Source organism: Peromyscus maniculatus, chromosome 3 (assembly GCF_049852395.1).
Source record: "Peromyscus maniculatus bairdii isolate BWxNUB_F1_BW_parent chromosome 3, HU_Pman_BW_mat_3.1, whole genome shotgun sequence".
Taxonomy (NCBI): domain Eukaryota; kingdom Metazoa; phylum Chordata; class Mammalia; order Rodentia; family Cricetidae; genus Peromyscus; species Peromyscus maniculatus.
Window position 1 is genome coordinate 109,453,032 of NC_134854.1, and position 15,217 is coordinate 109,468,248.

The 15,217-nt window shown below is 47.2% G+C and overlaps 1 protein-coding gene across 1 annotated transcript; it reads left to right on the forward strand.

Annotated features, from left to right (window-relative positions):
- The first annotated feature begins 4,239 nt into the window (after window positions 1–4,239).
- Window positions 4,240–14,948, forward strand: Pcyox1 (prenylcysteine oxidase 1). The gene is made up of 6 exons (XM_006984587.4): window positions 4,240–4,403; window positions 5,243–5,449; window positions 6,937–7,111; window positions 9,202–9,413; window positions 9,731–9,883; window positions 11,810–14,948. Exons 1-6 carry the CDS (start codon window positions 4,292–4,294, stop codon window positions 12,466–12,468), a joined length of 1,518 nt encoding a protein of 505 aa, XP_006984649.1. The 5' UTR covers window positions 4,240–4,291; the 3' UTR covers window positions 12,469–14,948.
- The last annotated feature ends 269 nt before the right edge of the window (window positions 14,949–15,217 follow it).

The window sequence follows — 15,217 nt, forward strand, 5'->3', positions numbered from 1 at the left end:
AGAGGATCCCAGAGGTTCTGACACCCTCAAACAGACATACATGCAGGCAAAACACCAATGCACATGAAAAATTTTTAAAAAGTTGGAGGCCTGCCTGGATTACATAGGGGAGCCCCTGTCCCCCAAACAAACAAAAATTATACTTTATTATACGTATACGGTAACATTTTCTCTGTTATTTTTGTTTGATTGTTACTGTGTTTTGTTCTGTTGTTATTTTTGAGGCAGGGTCTTATGTAAAACAGGCTGGCTTGAACTCTTGATCTTCTGGCTTCCACCTCCCAAGTGCTGTGATTACAGATATGCGCTGCCTCACCTAGCTCGCTCTCTCTCTCTCTCTCTCTCTCTCTCTCTCTCTCTCTCTCTCTCTCTCTCTCTCTCTCTCTGTCTCTCTCTCTCTCTCTCTCTCTCTCTCTCTCTCTCTCTCTGTCCCTCCCTCCTTTCCTCCCTCCCTCTCTCTCTGTTCCCAGTCCAAGTATCATCAGGATTGTTCTTCTGAAAGGACCAGGGTGCAGAATGAAAATGTCTTGACTCCCACTTTGCAGAGCACCTCAGCTGCCTCCCACTGAGCTTCCTGTCTATTCTTTCCCATGGCTTCAGTATTAGAAGCCAGTTTCCAAATATGACACAAGGCTCAAGGTCACTAACAGGACCAATTCTAATCAAACAACAAATATTTACCAAGGGCCTGTTGCTTCTAATGCACTGAACTCCTGTGGCCCAACGAACTTTGGGAAACAAAAGCAACAGCTAGCTACAGCTTAGCTCGGTTTCCTTTGCAGTGCAGTGCGTAGATGTATGGGAGAAGTACTCTCTGCATTCTGGGCTCCTAAGTGCAGCTCTTGCATTTTGGTCCCTCACCAGCTCCACCCCTGCATTCTGGAACTGACCCACCAACCTCTCAAACATGCCAAGCATTCTCTTTGCTCTCTCCACTGTTACGTGGCCCTGCTCCCTCACTTCTTATCAGCTTTTGCCCCAAATACTGCTGGCTCAGTGAGACCTATCCTGATGCATACCACAGTTGTACACGTGGAAGTCAGAGGACAACTTTATGGTCGGTTTTTCCCAACCTTCAGGTGGGTTCGGGGGATAGGACTTTGTCACCAGGCTTGGACCATAAGCATCTTTACTGGTTGAGTCATCTGGCTAGCCCCAAGTTCAACCTTTTTTTTGTATCCAACTCAGTTTCCTTTAATTAATGCTACTCTTTATGCTCATATACTGTTTCTTTTGTGGGTTTTTTTTTTTTTTTTGCGGGGGGTGGGGGGGGGTGGGGTGGGGGGTGGGGGTGGCAAGAAAAATGGGATCATGTTAGAGCCAATAATAGCTTTTCTCACAGAAGTTAACATTGAGTATCTTCCTCAGATGTATCTTCACCTTCATTCATTCATTCATTCTTGGTTTTTTGAGACAGAGTTTCTCTATATAGCTCTAGGTGTCATGGAACTCACTCTGTAGACCAATGTCACCACTCTAGAGGTTATGGGACCTGGGAGGATGGAGCTGATAAATGAGATGGACTAAAGTCTCATGCAATAGCCAATTTTATTCAGAGCATCAGACATTTATACTCTGAGGGTTAAGAAAAAAATCACATGAGTAAAGTTCTCATGAGTTCAATTTGTATACAATCACAAGGAGAGGTCACAGGTGGCAACAACATGTTTTTCCATGTTGCCATGTTCCTTTAGCATATAAAGGATAGTTTAAACGTTTAATTGAATAACAACAGCAAGCAATAATGAGTAATTTGAAGTAAACTCAGTGCTATCTGCTACATCTAGGAGGAACACAAAAACACATTCCAAGAACAATTCTGCGTGTTTGGAAGAAGTTCAACCTCTTTTTTCTTTCTTTCTTTTTCTTTTCTTCTTTTTTTAATATTTTCACAAGCACTCAGAATTCTCCTCACAAGACTCCATTCCTGAACTGTGTTTCGACAGACCAGGTTAGCTTCAAACTCAGAGATCTGCTTGCCTATGCCTCCCGAGTGTAGGGACTAAAGGCCTGGGCCACCACTGGCACAATTGACCAAATTTCACCTTAGATTTTGAAAAAGGATCTCTCGCTGAATTTGGAGCTTGCCAATTAGGTTAGGTTACCTGGCCAGCAAGTCCTAGGGACCCTCCTGTCTTCCAGCCCTGGGATTACAGGCACATGCTTCCAAATCTAGATTTTCGCATGGGCTCTGGGCTCTGAATTTAGTCAGGTTCTTATGTTTGCAAGCCCAGTACTTTATAGACTGAGCCATCCTCTCTGCACCCAAATGGTCTTTTCAGTGTATGAGTGCGTTTTATAGTATGACATCAGTTTAGGGAGGAGGAAAAAAGTAATTTTCCTTCATTTTTATGAGTTCTTGTTTAAGACAGACCCCTATAACAAAACCACATTAACAAGAGAAAAATCGCCCCAAATGGTGGCATAGTCCTTTCATCCCAGCACTCCAGAAGCAGAGACAGGCAAATCTCTGTGAGTTCAAGCCCAGCCAAGGCTACACCATGAGACTATGTCTCCATAAACAAGAGAAAATCAAACAGAACTTTGGAAGATGCCCCAGGGAAATGAGTAACTTTCCGGAAGCCAGCTTGGAATAGAAGGTGTCTTCAAAGAATGGTCAATTTTTAGAGACATGATAAGGCATACGACAAGGAAGAGGAGTTCCAGTTTCTATGGCTGGATGACCATGAGAAGGCAAATAATGAGGGAAAGCCTCTCGGGTCAAGTTTGTTATGTGGGTTTCTGGCTGATGAAAGCCTGTCAAGTCCCAGCACACAGGAGGTGAAGAGGCAGGAGGGTGAGGAGTTCAAGGTCAGCCTGGACTTCGTAGTAGTAAATTAGAGATCATTTGGGCTACTTGAGATTCTGTCATTAAAAAACAAAACAAAGGCTGTGAAAGAAACAAAACCACAAGAAATGGGCAGGTCTTTTGGCCTCTCCCTGCTGTTAGAATTGGGAAGCACCTTGTTCTATAAAGCAGTACAGCCCTTCCCCGTGACTGGTGGAGGAGCCTGGGTCTCTAGGCTGACAGGGGCAGGCAGAGGAAGGCAGAAGCTGGAAACAGAGCAGACTGGCTGAAGCAGAGGGATTTCCTTAGCTCTCCGGCCAGCAGAGCCACCGGCTGGTGGACCGCTCTCCTTTTTCTCCGAGGGTCGATCAGAAAGCTCAGTCTTGTGCTGGTAGCATGCCGTTGCAGCTGTGATTCTACTTTGATTTGGCAGGTCCTCCATTTAGTCCAGGAGCTTAGGCCAAGCTAATGGCTTCCTAGACATTTTACTTACGATGTCTAAAATTGTCTTTGGAGATAAACCTCCATCCCCCCAGGTAGGGAAGGGAGGAGAGAGACCCTTTTGTCTTTATGTGTATGTGTTTATTTTTACTTAAGTGTTTGTGTGTATTGCGATGCCCTGGAAAGTCAGAAGAGCTGGTGTTACACACAGGCAGTTGTAAGCCTCAGAAACTGAACTCAGTAAAGACCACTTAGCCCCTGAGTTATCTCTCTAGTCCTTTACAGTTGCTTATGTTATGCATACGAGTGTGTGTTTGTGGGTGCTGACAGAGGCCTGAGCTGGAGTTATGGGCCAGTGTCAGCCACCAGAATGTGGGTGGTGTGATGTGGGTGCTGGAAACCGAACTCTGGTCCAGTCGAAGAGCAGGAAGTGCTCTTAACCACTAAGTCCTGTCTCCAGCCCTCCCCTTGTGTTTTGTTTTTAGGTCATTGGAGGAGGGTGTACAGCGTTTCTAGTATTTGTGTCTTCTCCATCGTCTTAAACCTGAAACAGACCTTATGTGGGGGGCCCCTTTTTGTGTATGGACGTGGGTCCCGCGTTCTGCTCCCCCTACTTCACAATACCCCATCTTCCCTCTTTTTCTTATCACGCAGCTAAGGAGTCCTTGGAACAAAGCACTCACTTGGGAAATGTTAGCAGCTAGTTTGACTTTTTCTGACTGAGATTGGCCACGTGTATGTGAATTCACTGCAAGAACGCGATTTGGGGGACCGTAGAGGGCATTAGTGAAGAAGAGGAAAGGCGGGAAGGAGGAGAGCCGAGGTGGGCCTCAACCTGTGCCTTGGATGTGAGCTTCTGGGGACAGAGTGGACTTTGAGGACATGGTGGCTTGGGTCAGGAACACAAGGGTAGGGTGAGCCTGAGGAGCAAAGGACCTGGGTGGGGCTGGTGGGCGTGGCGATGTGCCCTGGGGCGGGGCCTGGGCGGGGCGAGCTCGCGCAGACTCATTGAGCTCCGGGTCTGCTGGCCGACCCACTGTCAGTCTGCAGCAGCGGGAGGCCATGGGACGCTACGGTGCGGCGCTGGTGGGCTTGCAGTTCGGGCTGGGGCTGCTGCTGTGTGAACTGGGCAGCCTAGCAAGCGCCGAGCCTCGGGCCCCGCCGGACAGGATCGGTAGGTGCGGGGGATGAGGAGGCTAGGCAATGCGGAGGACCGTCTCCCCGTGGCAGGGTGGAGATCGGGGTCCTGAAGACCCGGCCGTGCGCTCCCGAGCGTGGAACGGTGCCACTGGAGGCGTGGGCAGGCTCGGGACCCGGTTTCCCTGCAGCCCCAGCCTGGGAGGCCCTCAGCTCTAAGAGCTGGATGCCCTCGGGAGCCCGCCTCTGACTGTTCCTAGAGCCGAGTCTGTCTGGAAGACTGAGGCGCGCAGACACCGCACAGGGACGAGTCTGTCGTCCCCCTCCCCCAAGCCCTCCCCTGAAAGAGCTGGACCTCCTCCCCGCACCTGCGCTCTGCTTGCGAGGCTGCAACTGCTGCAGCTAAGGAGAGGACCCGTTGTCTTCCTGGCCTCTTGCTTCCCTTGGGTTTTCACTTCCGGGCGTTCTGTCCCCATCTGAAGTTGTGTCTTTCGGGGTCGTTCATGGTGTTGGAGCCTCAGAGAGACAAAGAACAAAGCTGGGCGAAGATGGCGGCCACTTTATTTAAAATGCGTGCGGGAGTGGCCCATTCATGCCTCTCCAGGAGTTGGGTACAGGAGAGTCCGTGGGTCCGGTGGTCTCTCCACAAAGATCTGTGGAGATGTTTGGGCATCTTTTGAATGTTACTTGTAATTTCATCTAAAGCGCCTGTCCAGATACAGGGAGTGTGACCTCAGAAAGAACCCTGTCCCCAGGCTCCACGAAGTTGTTGGCTATAGTCTTGAGTAATGTCTATTATTGGTTAATGGCCTTTCAAAAACAAAAGCCACCCCGCTAAGAGGGAAACAAACGGTTCCTCTTTTTCCCTCCTTATAGCCATCGTCGGTGCTGGAATTGGTGGCACTTCCTCAGCCTATTACCTTCGGAAGAAATTTGGGAAGGATGTGAAGATTGACGTGTTTGAAAGAGAAGAGGTCGGGGGCCGTCTGGCCACTTTGAAGGTGGAAGGTCACGACTACGAGTCAGGGGGTTCTGTCATCCACCCTCTAAATTTGCACATGAAGCGTTTTGTCAAAGAGCTGGGTATGTGATTGTGGTCTTCCAGCTAAGCAGATTTCTGTGCCGTGTGACTGGCTCTAGGTGTTTTCATCAGCACAGAGAGCTGAGATGTTTCTGCCTGGCTTGTCTCCTACAGAGAAGTTGATGAAACTGTTTCTCTGGCTGTGGGGTTTAGTTTAGCCCTTGGTACCGGCTTAGCTTTGCGCCACTCTCCTGTAACGAGACTCTAGTTATCTGTGTGTCATCAGTTTTCTGGAATTACAGCCACAAGGGGCAACGAGAATGGCTGATGTTACCAATTCTTCAAGAAAATTTTATTTAAAAAAATTAAGTTTTCACGATCTCTTATGTGTGAAGGGGGCGGGGGTGTGGTCTGAGTGCTGCAAGGGTGTGTATGGGGGGCAGAGGGCAACTGATGAGTCAGTTCTTTCCTTCTACCCTGTGGGTCCCAGGACTTGAACTCAGGTCATCAGGGTTGGCAGCAGATGCCTTTAGGGGCTGAGCCATCCTGCTTGGTCCCTGCTGTCAGTTCTGGAACCCCGGGTTTGGGGTGAAGAGTCAGGGTGTTTTGAGCCAGCAGAAACCTTAGCTCATTTCCCTGATGAGAAAATGAGACCCACGGGCTTCAGACACTTGGCTTGAAGTCGTTCGAATGGGGTACAGAGACATGTGCTCACAGGGAGGGACGCATGACGACGCACTGCCAGCAGAGGAGCAGGGCTTGTTGTGAGGAAGTCTGGCAGGCCTCTGCAAGCTTTCCGAGGGAATATTGTGTAACTTTGGCCTTTCCCCCTTTACCTGAAATTCCTAGTTTTGCAAAGATCAGCATAGGAATGGAAGTACATCTTATTCCTCAGCTGCCCTTTTCATCCCTGACTGATGCTTTATTCTCCATGACTAAGAATAGTGGGGTTAATTTGGTATGTGTACATGATCTTCTGACCCATCTCCTAGTGTCAGTTTGTGGATTGAGCAATCAGAGTGTCCGAACTGTTTTAAACATAGAACTCTAATGTGTCTCCTGAGACCTGGGGACAGCTCCTAAGTCACTCACTCAGAATGTCCCTGGCAGGTCACCCAAATTCCCTTTTCATTGGGCCAATGTAGAAACCACTGGCGTGCTGGGCAGTGGTGGCACAGGCCTTTAATCCCAGCACTCGGGAGGCAGAGGCAGGCGGATCTCTGTGAGTTCGAGGCCAGCCTGGTCTACAGAGTGAGTTCCAGGACAGGCACTAAAGCTACACAGAGAAACCCTGTCTAGAAAAACCAAAAAAGGAAAAAGAAACCACTAGCATACTTTTCCTCTGGGTTTTGTTTTGTTTTAAGATTTGTGTGTGTGTGTGTGTGTGTGTGTGTGTCTTGTCTGTCTGTCTGTGTCTGTGTGTACTAGAGTTACAGGTGGTGGTGAACTGCCTGACAAGGATGCTAGGAACTGAACCCAAGTCCTCTATGAGAGCAGCAAGGGCATAACCGCTGAGCCATCTCCTGAGGCTCTCCCTCTGTTTTGGCAGGTCTCTCCAGTGTTCCAGCTTCAGGTGGCCTGATGGGGGTGTACAATGGAAAGTCTCTGGTGTTTGAGGAGAGCAGCTGGTTTATAATCAACATGATTAAGCTGGTGTGGCGCTACGGATTTCAGTCTCTGAGAATGCACATGTGGGTAGAAGACTTGCTGGACAAGTTCATGAGGTAATTAATTATCCCGCTTCTGTTGAACTTAAGACCTTCCGGTCTGACGAGCATGATAATGTTAGTTCCCTGAAATAGTTCTCCACCTAGTCACCACTTTGTTAGGCAAAATGTTTCACAGAAAACATGCAGATCATCACTCCATTTGGGAGCTTAACATGTTGGTTGTTTTTGTTTCTAAATTGTACTTTGCAAGGGCTGAGATGTGGCTCAATGGTTGAACACTTGCCTGGCATGCCTGACCATCCCATTTAAGGAGTTGACTTCTGTGCAGTATCTAAGAGTGTCTGGCAACACTAACGAAACATTTGCAAAACACCATTCGGAAGCTGGGTTTGAAAAAGAAAAAAGGCATCAATTCTCATGGCAGCTGGCTCCAGTGCCACTGCTGCTGGCTGATTTTGGCAGATGTGGAAGGTGAAGATGTCCAGGTTTTAAGTGTAGAAGACCACCCACCCAGCTAGGAAGTGGTAAAGCTGGAGTTCCCTCCCAGGCCAACTCAATCTGGAGTCTCTCTTAATGCCTGCATTGTGCTGGTTGTGGGAGACCAGTTCCCACATTTATTTCTACCCCAGAGACTCTTGAAGAGAGATGGATAAGAGATTTAGCTAGAAATATATAGAGGGGAGAGAGACAGATAGAAACCCAGGATAGCCTCGGGAGGGGCTGGATCCTTATCCACCAGCTCTGTCTCTTCTAAAGCGCTTTTTATAGGAATGCCAAAGGGTGGAGCAAAGACCTCCCCCTAGCACAGACAAGTGCAAACCCTTCCAATCATCTAGTAACCATGCACATGGTCAAGCCATCCTCTAATGCAGCTCCACTGGGTAGAGCAAGCTCAGATCTCACTAGGAACCTTTGTGGGCCTCCACAGCTGGTGTATAGGTGAATGAGATACTGAGCATAAGAACTTAGAGTAAATGTAAAACTGAAGTGAGGTTTGGCTTTGGGCTTTTTAAGTTCTATTTTTATTATCATTGTGTGCTGTATAAGGTGGGAATGGGATACACAGAGGACGGCTTTTGTGAGTCAGTTCTCTTTCCAGCATGGGCTTTGGGCATTGAAGTCGGCTCATCATCCGGCTTGTGAGGCAGAATGCTGTTCACGTGCTGAGCCATCTTGCCATCCCTGTTTCTTTTCCTTTTATGTATTCTAGACTTTAAGTGGGAACTATTGAGAGTGCAGGTGTCTTGGGGTGACAGGCAGAGGGAGGAACAGAGGTCTGTGAAAGATGAGACTAAACTGGCAGGAACTCACCTGAATGGCAGGAACTCAGCCAACAGAAACATGGAAACCAATTCGTCATAAAAAAAAATGTATGTGTGTTTAGTCTGCATGTCTGTCTGTGGTCCTGTGTGTGCCTGGTGACCGAAGAGCTCAGAGGAGGGCATCATCTCTTGGAAAAAGAGTTGCAGGTGATTATGAGCTGCCCTGGGAACAGAACCCAGGTCCTCTGCAAGAGCAGCAGCAGCATGTTTTGCTTTGGGTTTTTTTGGTTTGGTTTGGTTTTTCAAGACAGGGTTTCTCTGTGTAACAGCTTTGGCTGTCCTCCAACTCACTTTGTAGACCAGGCTGGCCTTGAACTCACAGAGATCCACCTGCCTCTGCCTCCTGAGTGCTGGGATTAAAGATGTGTACCACCAACACCCAGTGATTTTTTTTTTTTTAAGATAGAATTTCACAAACCGGGTGGTGGTGGTACACCCTTTTAACCCCACACACCATCAGAGGGAAGCTGATTTCTGTGAGTTTGAGGCCAGCTGATCTACAGAGTGAGTTCCAAAATAGCCAGGGCTACACAAAAAAACCCTGTCTTGAAAAACTTAAAAAAAAAAAAACCAGGATAGAATTTCACTGTGTATCTATCCATGGCTGGTCTGCAATTTGCAATCCTTCTGCCTCAGCCTCCCAAGTCTGGCTTTTTTTTTTTAATTTTTCAGGACAGGGTTAGATTTGAACTCGGATTGCTGGATTCAGAGTCCAGAGTGCTAACCATTACACCATGGAACCTCAGCAGCTTCTCTTTTCTGAGGCTGTTTGTAGCCCCCTGACCTGTGTGGGGTTTAATGACCATGTCTCCTTTTTTCAAGGATCTATCGTTATCAGTCCCATGACTATGCCTTCAGCAGTGTAGAAAAGTTATTGCTCGCTATCGGAGGGGATGACTACGTCCGACTGCTTAACCAGACTCTCCATGAAAACCTGCAGAAGGCAGGCTTCTCTGAGACATTCCTCAACGAGATGATCGCTCCTATCATGCGCGTCAATTTTGGTCAAAGCACCAACCTCAATGCCTTTGTGGGTAAGACAGTATTGGAGGGAATCAGGATAGCCATAGCGAAGGAACTTAGCAACTGGGTTGGGAGCTCTGGCATCAGGCTCGGGATGGGGAGGCTGCCTGTCTTAGTGTCTCAAGCAGTTTTTACCGACATAATTTATTTCTGTCTGTGAGTTGTTAGGGGTAGAGGGTCCTGTGCTTCTGATAGTGCCAGTGGCTCTCGCCCCTGAGGGTCATCTGGCCGTGTCTGGAGGCATTTGGAGCAGAACATCTAAGTTGATGGGAGGGGGCCACTTACCCACCCAAGACAGAATTAAAACGTGTTGGCCCTCCCCTGACAGGGGCAGTGTCAATGACAGGTGCGGATTCCAACCTTTGGGCCGTGGAAGGTGGCAATAAAGTTGTCTGCTCAAGGCTCCTGCAGGCCTCCAGCAGCAGCCTTATAACTGGCTCCGTAGTGTCCATAGAGGAGAAGACAAGGACCAAACGGACAGGTGAGGCTGAACTTCGATTGTTCCTGGTTATTCTTGCAAAAATGACGGCTCAGGGAGAAAATGTCACACACACTCACACTCATTCACACACACACACACACACACACACACACATACACACACACACTTTTTTTTTTTAAGATAGGGTTTTTCTATCTAAAGTAACTCTGGCTGTACTGGAACTCACTATGTAGACTGTGTTGGCCTCAGACTCATAGAGACCCACTTGCCTCTGCCTCCTAAATTCTGGGATTAAAGCCGTATGCCACCATGCCTAGCTTTTTACATGGGTGATGTGGATTTGAACTCAGGTCCCATAATTCTATAACTTCTAATAGCTTCTCTATGATACAATCTCCAATTGTATTACATTGAGGACATTTTTCTACTCAGTAAGAACAAAATGTGGAACATTCTCTTTGAGAATTTTTTCCATATCCCATGAACCATGGTCATACCTTTTAGCACAGTTGGGAACATTTCTGCATGAGCAGTGTGAAGTTCCACTGTTTTGGAACTTGGTAAGAGATGCCAGAAGAAAAGATTTTTCTGGCCTGGGGAAATGGCTCAGTGGGTAAGAGAACTTGCTTCACAAGCATGAGGACCTGAGTTCAAATCCCCAGCACCCATGTTTAAAAAAAAGAGCTTAGATGTCTCTCATATATGCCTGTAACCCCAGTATGGTGAAGAATATAGACAGACATAACGCTACAGTTGGTTGCTAGTTCCAGTTTACTGAGAGACCCTGTTTCAAGAGAATAAGGCAAAGAGCTATAGAACATGACACCCCATGTCCTCTTCTAGCCTTTGTGTGCATGTCCAGATGCAGACACATCCATACATAAGTATGTGTACATACCTGTGCGCACACCACATGCACACTAGAGTCATGGGCTGGGTGTGTATCTTGGTTGGTAGAATACTTACCTAGCATGCATGAAACCATGGGCTTGATCTCCACCATCACAGAAACTAGGTGATGGCACATACCTTATAATTCCACTTATACTCCGGAAGTGGAAGTTCTAGGTTATCTTTGGCAATGTAGTGAGTTTGAAGGCAGCCTAAGCTACACGAGACACTGCCTCGAAAATAAAAACAGGGCTGGGAAGATAAGAGCCTTTTCCGTAAAGTCATTGCCACGCAAGCTTGGGAACTTGAGTTTGATCCCGGGACCCACATACAGAGCTGGGCATTTTGGCAAGTGCCTGTAATTGTGGTGCTGGAGAGAGTAGAGACGGGGAATCCTTGGGGCTCACTGGTAGCCAGCGTAGCCTAATTGCTAAGCTGCAGTGAGAGAAAAGCAGGATGGGAGGGAGGCTAGAGAGAGGACTCAGTGGTTAAGAGCACTGGCTGCTCTTGCGCAGATCCTGAGTTCAATTCCCAGCACCCACATTGGCAGTTCACAGTTGCCTGTGTAACTCCAGTTCCAGAGAATCTGACACCCTCTTCTGGCCCCCAGAGGCACCAGGCATGCACTTAGTGCACAGACATACGTGTGGGCAAACATTTCAATACATAAAATAATAACAAAAAATAAATCTTAAAAAAAAAAAAAAAAAAAGGGGCCGGGCGGTGGTGGCGCACGCCTTTAATCCCAGCACTCGGGAGGCAGAGGCAGGTGGATCTCTGTGAGTTCGAGGCCAGCCTGGGCTACCAAGTGAGTTCCAGGAAAGGCGCAAAGCTACACAGAGAAACCCTGTCTCGAAAAACCAAAAAAAAAAAAAAAAAAAAAAAAAAAGGACAAAAAAGATGATGGACAGCTCCTGGGGAGGGGGTGACATTTGAAGTTAACCTCTGACCTCCACACACAAAAGCACATGTACACAAATGAAGGCAAAAAATGTTACAGAATTATTTTTAGAAGGCCTGAAATTGAGTATGTTAGAATCACTAAAAAATATGCACTTTCCCATGCTCCTCTAGGAAATCCCACAAAGATGTATGAAGTGGTATATAAAACAGGATCTGAGACCCATTCGGACTTCTATGACATTGTCCTTGTGGCTGCTCCATTGAACCGGAAGATGTCTGACATAACTTTCCTCAATTTTGATCCGCCCATTGAGGAATTCGATGACCCCTATCAACACCTGGTGACAACTTTAATTAAAGGCGAACTCAATTCCACTCTCTTCAGCTCCAGACCCAAGGATCAGTTCGGCCTCTCCGCGATTCTTGTCACTGATGACTCAGATATGTTTATTAACAGCCTGTCCATTGTGGCCCCTGTAAGAGCGAAGGAGGGTCCTGCACCAGCGGTGGATGGCATGCACGTGTGGAAGACCTTCTCTAGGGACGTTCTCACCAAAGAGCAGATTTCAAAGCTCTTCCTGTCCTATGATTACGCTGCACGGAAGCAGTGGCTGTCCTACCCTTACTATGAGCCTCCTCAGAAGTGTCCTTCCATCATCCTCCACGACCGGCTCTATTACCTCAATGGCATTGAGTTTGCGGCCAGCTGCATGGAGATGAGTGCCATCGCTGGCTACAACGCCGCTCTCCTTGCCTACCACCGCTGGAACGGTAACGAGGACATGATTGACCAGGAGGACCTGTATGAAAAGCTCAAAACGGAGCTGTAACTGAGCACTGCCCCTCCCCAGAGCACCCTGCTCTTGAAGGACTGAGTCAGCAGAGTTGAATCTTTACCGGCACTCTTCATGTGGGTCATGAGAAAACACAGCGTTCCCGTTCACTGGAGAGCTTGATCTTCAGCCAGACCGTCTTCACTCTTTCGTTTTGGGGGAGGTACAGGAGGATTGAACCTAAGGCCCTGTGCATGCTAGGCAAACACTCTACTACTGACCTGAGCTACATCCAGCCCTCTTTGTGGTTTTTCTTTTGAGACTGGGTCTCACTAAGTTGTCCAGGAGGAGTCTCCTGCCTCAGCCTCCCGAGTGCCTGGGATTACAGGCTCTTGCCATTAAGCCTGGCTTTTAACTGTGGGGGACACTGGCAGAGTTTCCCAGACTTGTTGGGGGATCAGGGGAGGTTTTTTTTTTTTTTTTTTTTTTTTTTGTTGTTGTTGTTGTTTTGGTTTTTTGAGACAGGGTTTATCTGTGTAACAGTCCTGGCTATGGCTGTCCTGAACTGCTCCTTAGACCAGGCTGGCCACCAACTATCAGATCCACCTGCCTCTGCCTTCCAAGTGCTGGGATTAAAGTCATGGGCCACCACTGACTGCCCAATGTTTTAAGTGTCACCTGGAACTTGATAAACACCTGGATTTGGACTCAGTGGGCTGGGTGTGGTCCTGAATTTGCTTCAAATTATAGAGCAATCTTTTTCTTTTCTTTCTCTCTAGTTTTTCTCTATTTAGGAGGGTGTTGAAACTATGTCTTACTCTGCACACCAGGCTGGAACTCAGTATGTAACCTAGGCTGGTCTTTAAATCACAGCAATCCTCCTGTCTCAGCCTCCCACATGCTGGATATAGGCTTGAGGTCCAATTCCTGGCAGTTTACATTTTTTTTTTAATGTAAATGTGCTGAAGCCTGAAGTCATGACTTTAAGAATGTGATTTTTTGATTGCTTCTGTCTTGGTTTTTATCATGGATAGACTCAGAGATAGAAACAGAGATACCCTGTGATGTGGGGACTGGATATAGGTTATTGAATCAAGAAACTGACACTGTACTATGTGAGGCCCTCATGTGGGGAGGTCTGTTTTTCTGTGCTGTGTCAGGAATTGAACCCAAGACCCTGAGTATCTCAGACAAGGACAAGTGCTCTTCCACTGAGCTACATTCCCAGTCCCAAGAGCTTCAGGGCCCCACATCCAGAGAATGGGATTTCCTGGGTTGAGGATGGGGTCTTGGCACTGTAGCTTTGCCAAGTTCAAGTTCCTTTGCAGCCAAAGATGAGTAAATCCTGGATGTGGAGATAAACCTTCTATAGAGAGCTTTGAGTGCCTTAAAAGTGCTAAGGAACACAAACCATGACCCTAGCAGACCCATGCCAGACAGGACTTGACTGCTGAGATCCTCAGCAGTGGCCTCCATGGGGACTAGCACTGCTGTAGAGGGTGAGCCTAGAGCAGTCGGCCTTAGAACCAAGTCTTCACGGTGACTGGAGTTCAGAGGGAATCCCTTCAGATGCTGGGCATTCGGGATGGGAGGCCGAGGCTGAAATCTTCAGACAGTGAGTGGCTCTCAACTGTGGTTGCATGTGGGAGTCCAGGCTTCTCATATGTAGTCAAGCTCAAGAAATCTAACTTTTTGTCCACTGCTCAAGGTCACCAGTGACAGTCATAGCCACTAGTATTAAGAGAAAAAAAGTAATTTTGCCTGCCTTGGTAGTGCACTGCCTGTAATTTCAGTACTTTCATGGCAGAAGCAAGAGGATCAAGAGTTCAAGGCCAGCCTGGGCTGTAGCGACACCCTGTGTCAAGGAATAAAAACCAGATTGTAGCATTGCATCAGCAAAGCGGTATAAAGAAAACACTGATTCTTAAAAATTATTTTTTCCCTTGTACAGCTGCGGGTATTAATAATGTGTGGAGAGGGCTGGAGAGATGGCTCAGAGGTTAAGAGCACCGACTGTTCTTCCAGAGGTCCTGAGTTCAGTTCCCAGCAACCACATGGTGGCTCACAGCCATCTGTAATGAGATCTGGCACCCTCTTCTGTATACATAATAAATAAATAAATCTTTAAAAAAAAATAATATGTGGAGAAAGCAGCCATGATGTATTTGGTATAGTGACAGGAATTAATTAAATTCATAGCTTATCAAAAGGTTGACATTTTTTCTGATTTGTTCAGAGACATTTGTGTTTTTTCCTGGTGTGGTTTTAATGAATGTGGTTTGTCAAGAATATAAGAACACTGTTATGGATTTGGTACAGCAGCTCCTCATCTGAGGGCTATGTTTCATGACCCCCGGTGGGCACCCAAAACTGGAAAGCAGTGTGCCCCATATGTTCTATTTTCTACATGTACAATATACCTGTGATAAAGTTTTAATTTATAAATTTGGCACAGTAAGAGATTAACAACATTAATTATAAAATGGAAAAGTTGTAACAATTTACCATAATGGAAGTCAATTAAAACTTACAACTCATTTCTGGTATTTTCTTTTTTTTCTGCATAGGGTCTCACTATGTAGCCTTAGCTGGCCTCAGAGTTATAGAGACAGCTTGCTTCTCCCCCTCCCCTCCACATGCTGGGTTTAAAGGCTTCTGAGATGACTATACAGTGCCCCAAGGGAGTATTTTTGATTGAGTGTTTTCAGACCGTAACTGCAGACAGATCAGCAAAAAAGTCACTACCTATGGGAGGGCTGCCGCAAGTGCAGGGAAATACAAGACTATTCAATTCCCACAGACTTGG

Bases quoted from the DNA above. Each gene is read 5' to 3' on its own strand.
- Pcyox1 (XM_006984587.4), top strand. From the start codon at position 4,292: ATGGGACGCTACGGTGCGGCGCTGGTGGGCTTGCAGTTCGGGCTGGGG. The intron at 4,404-5,242 runs GTAGGTGCGGGG...CCCTCCTTATAG, and splicing joins GGCCCCGCCGGACAGGATCG to CCATCGTCGGTGCTGGAATT. The intron at 9,414-9,730 runs GTAAGACAGTAT...CTCCCCTGACAG, and splicing joins CAACCTCAATGCCTTTGTGG to GGGCAGTGTCAATGACAGGT.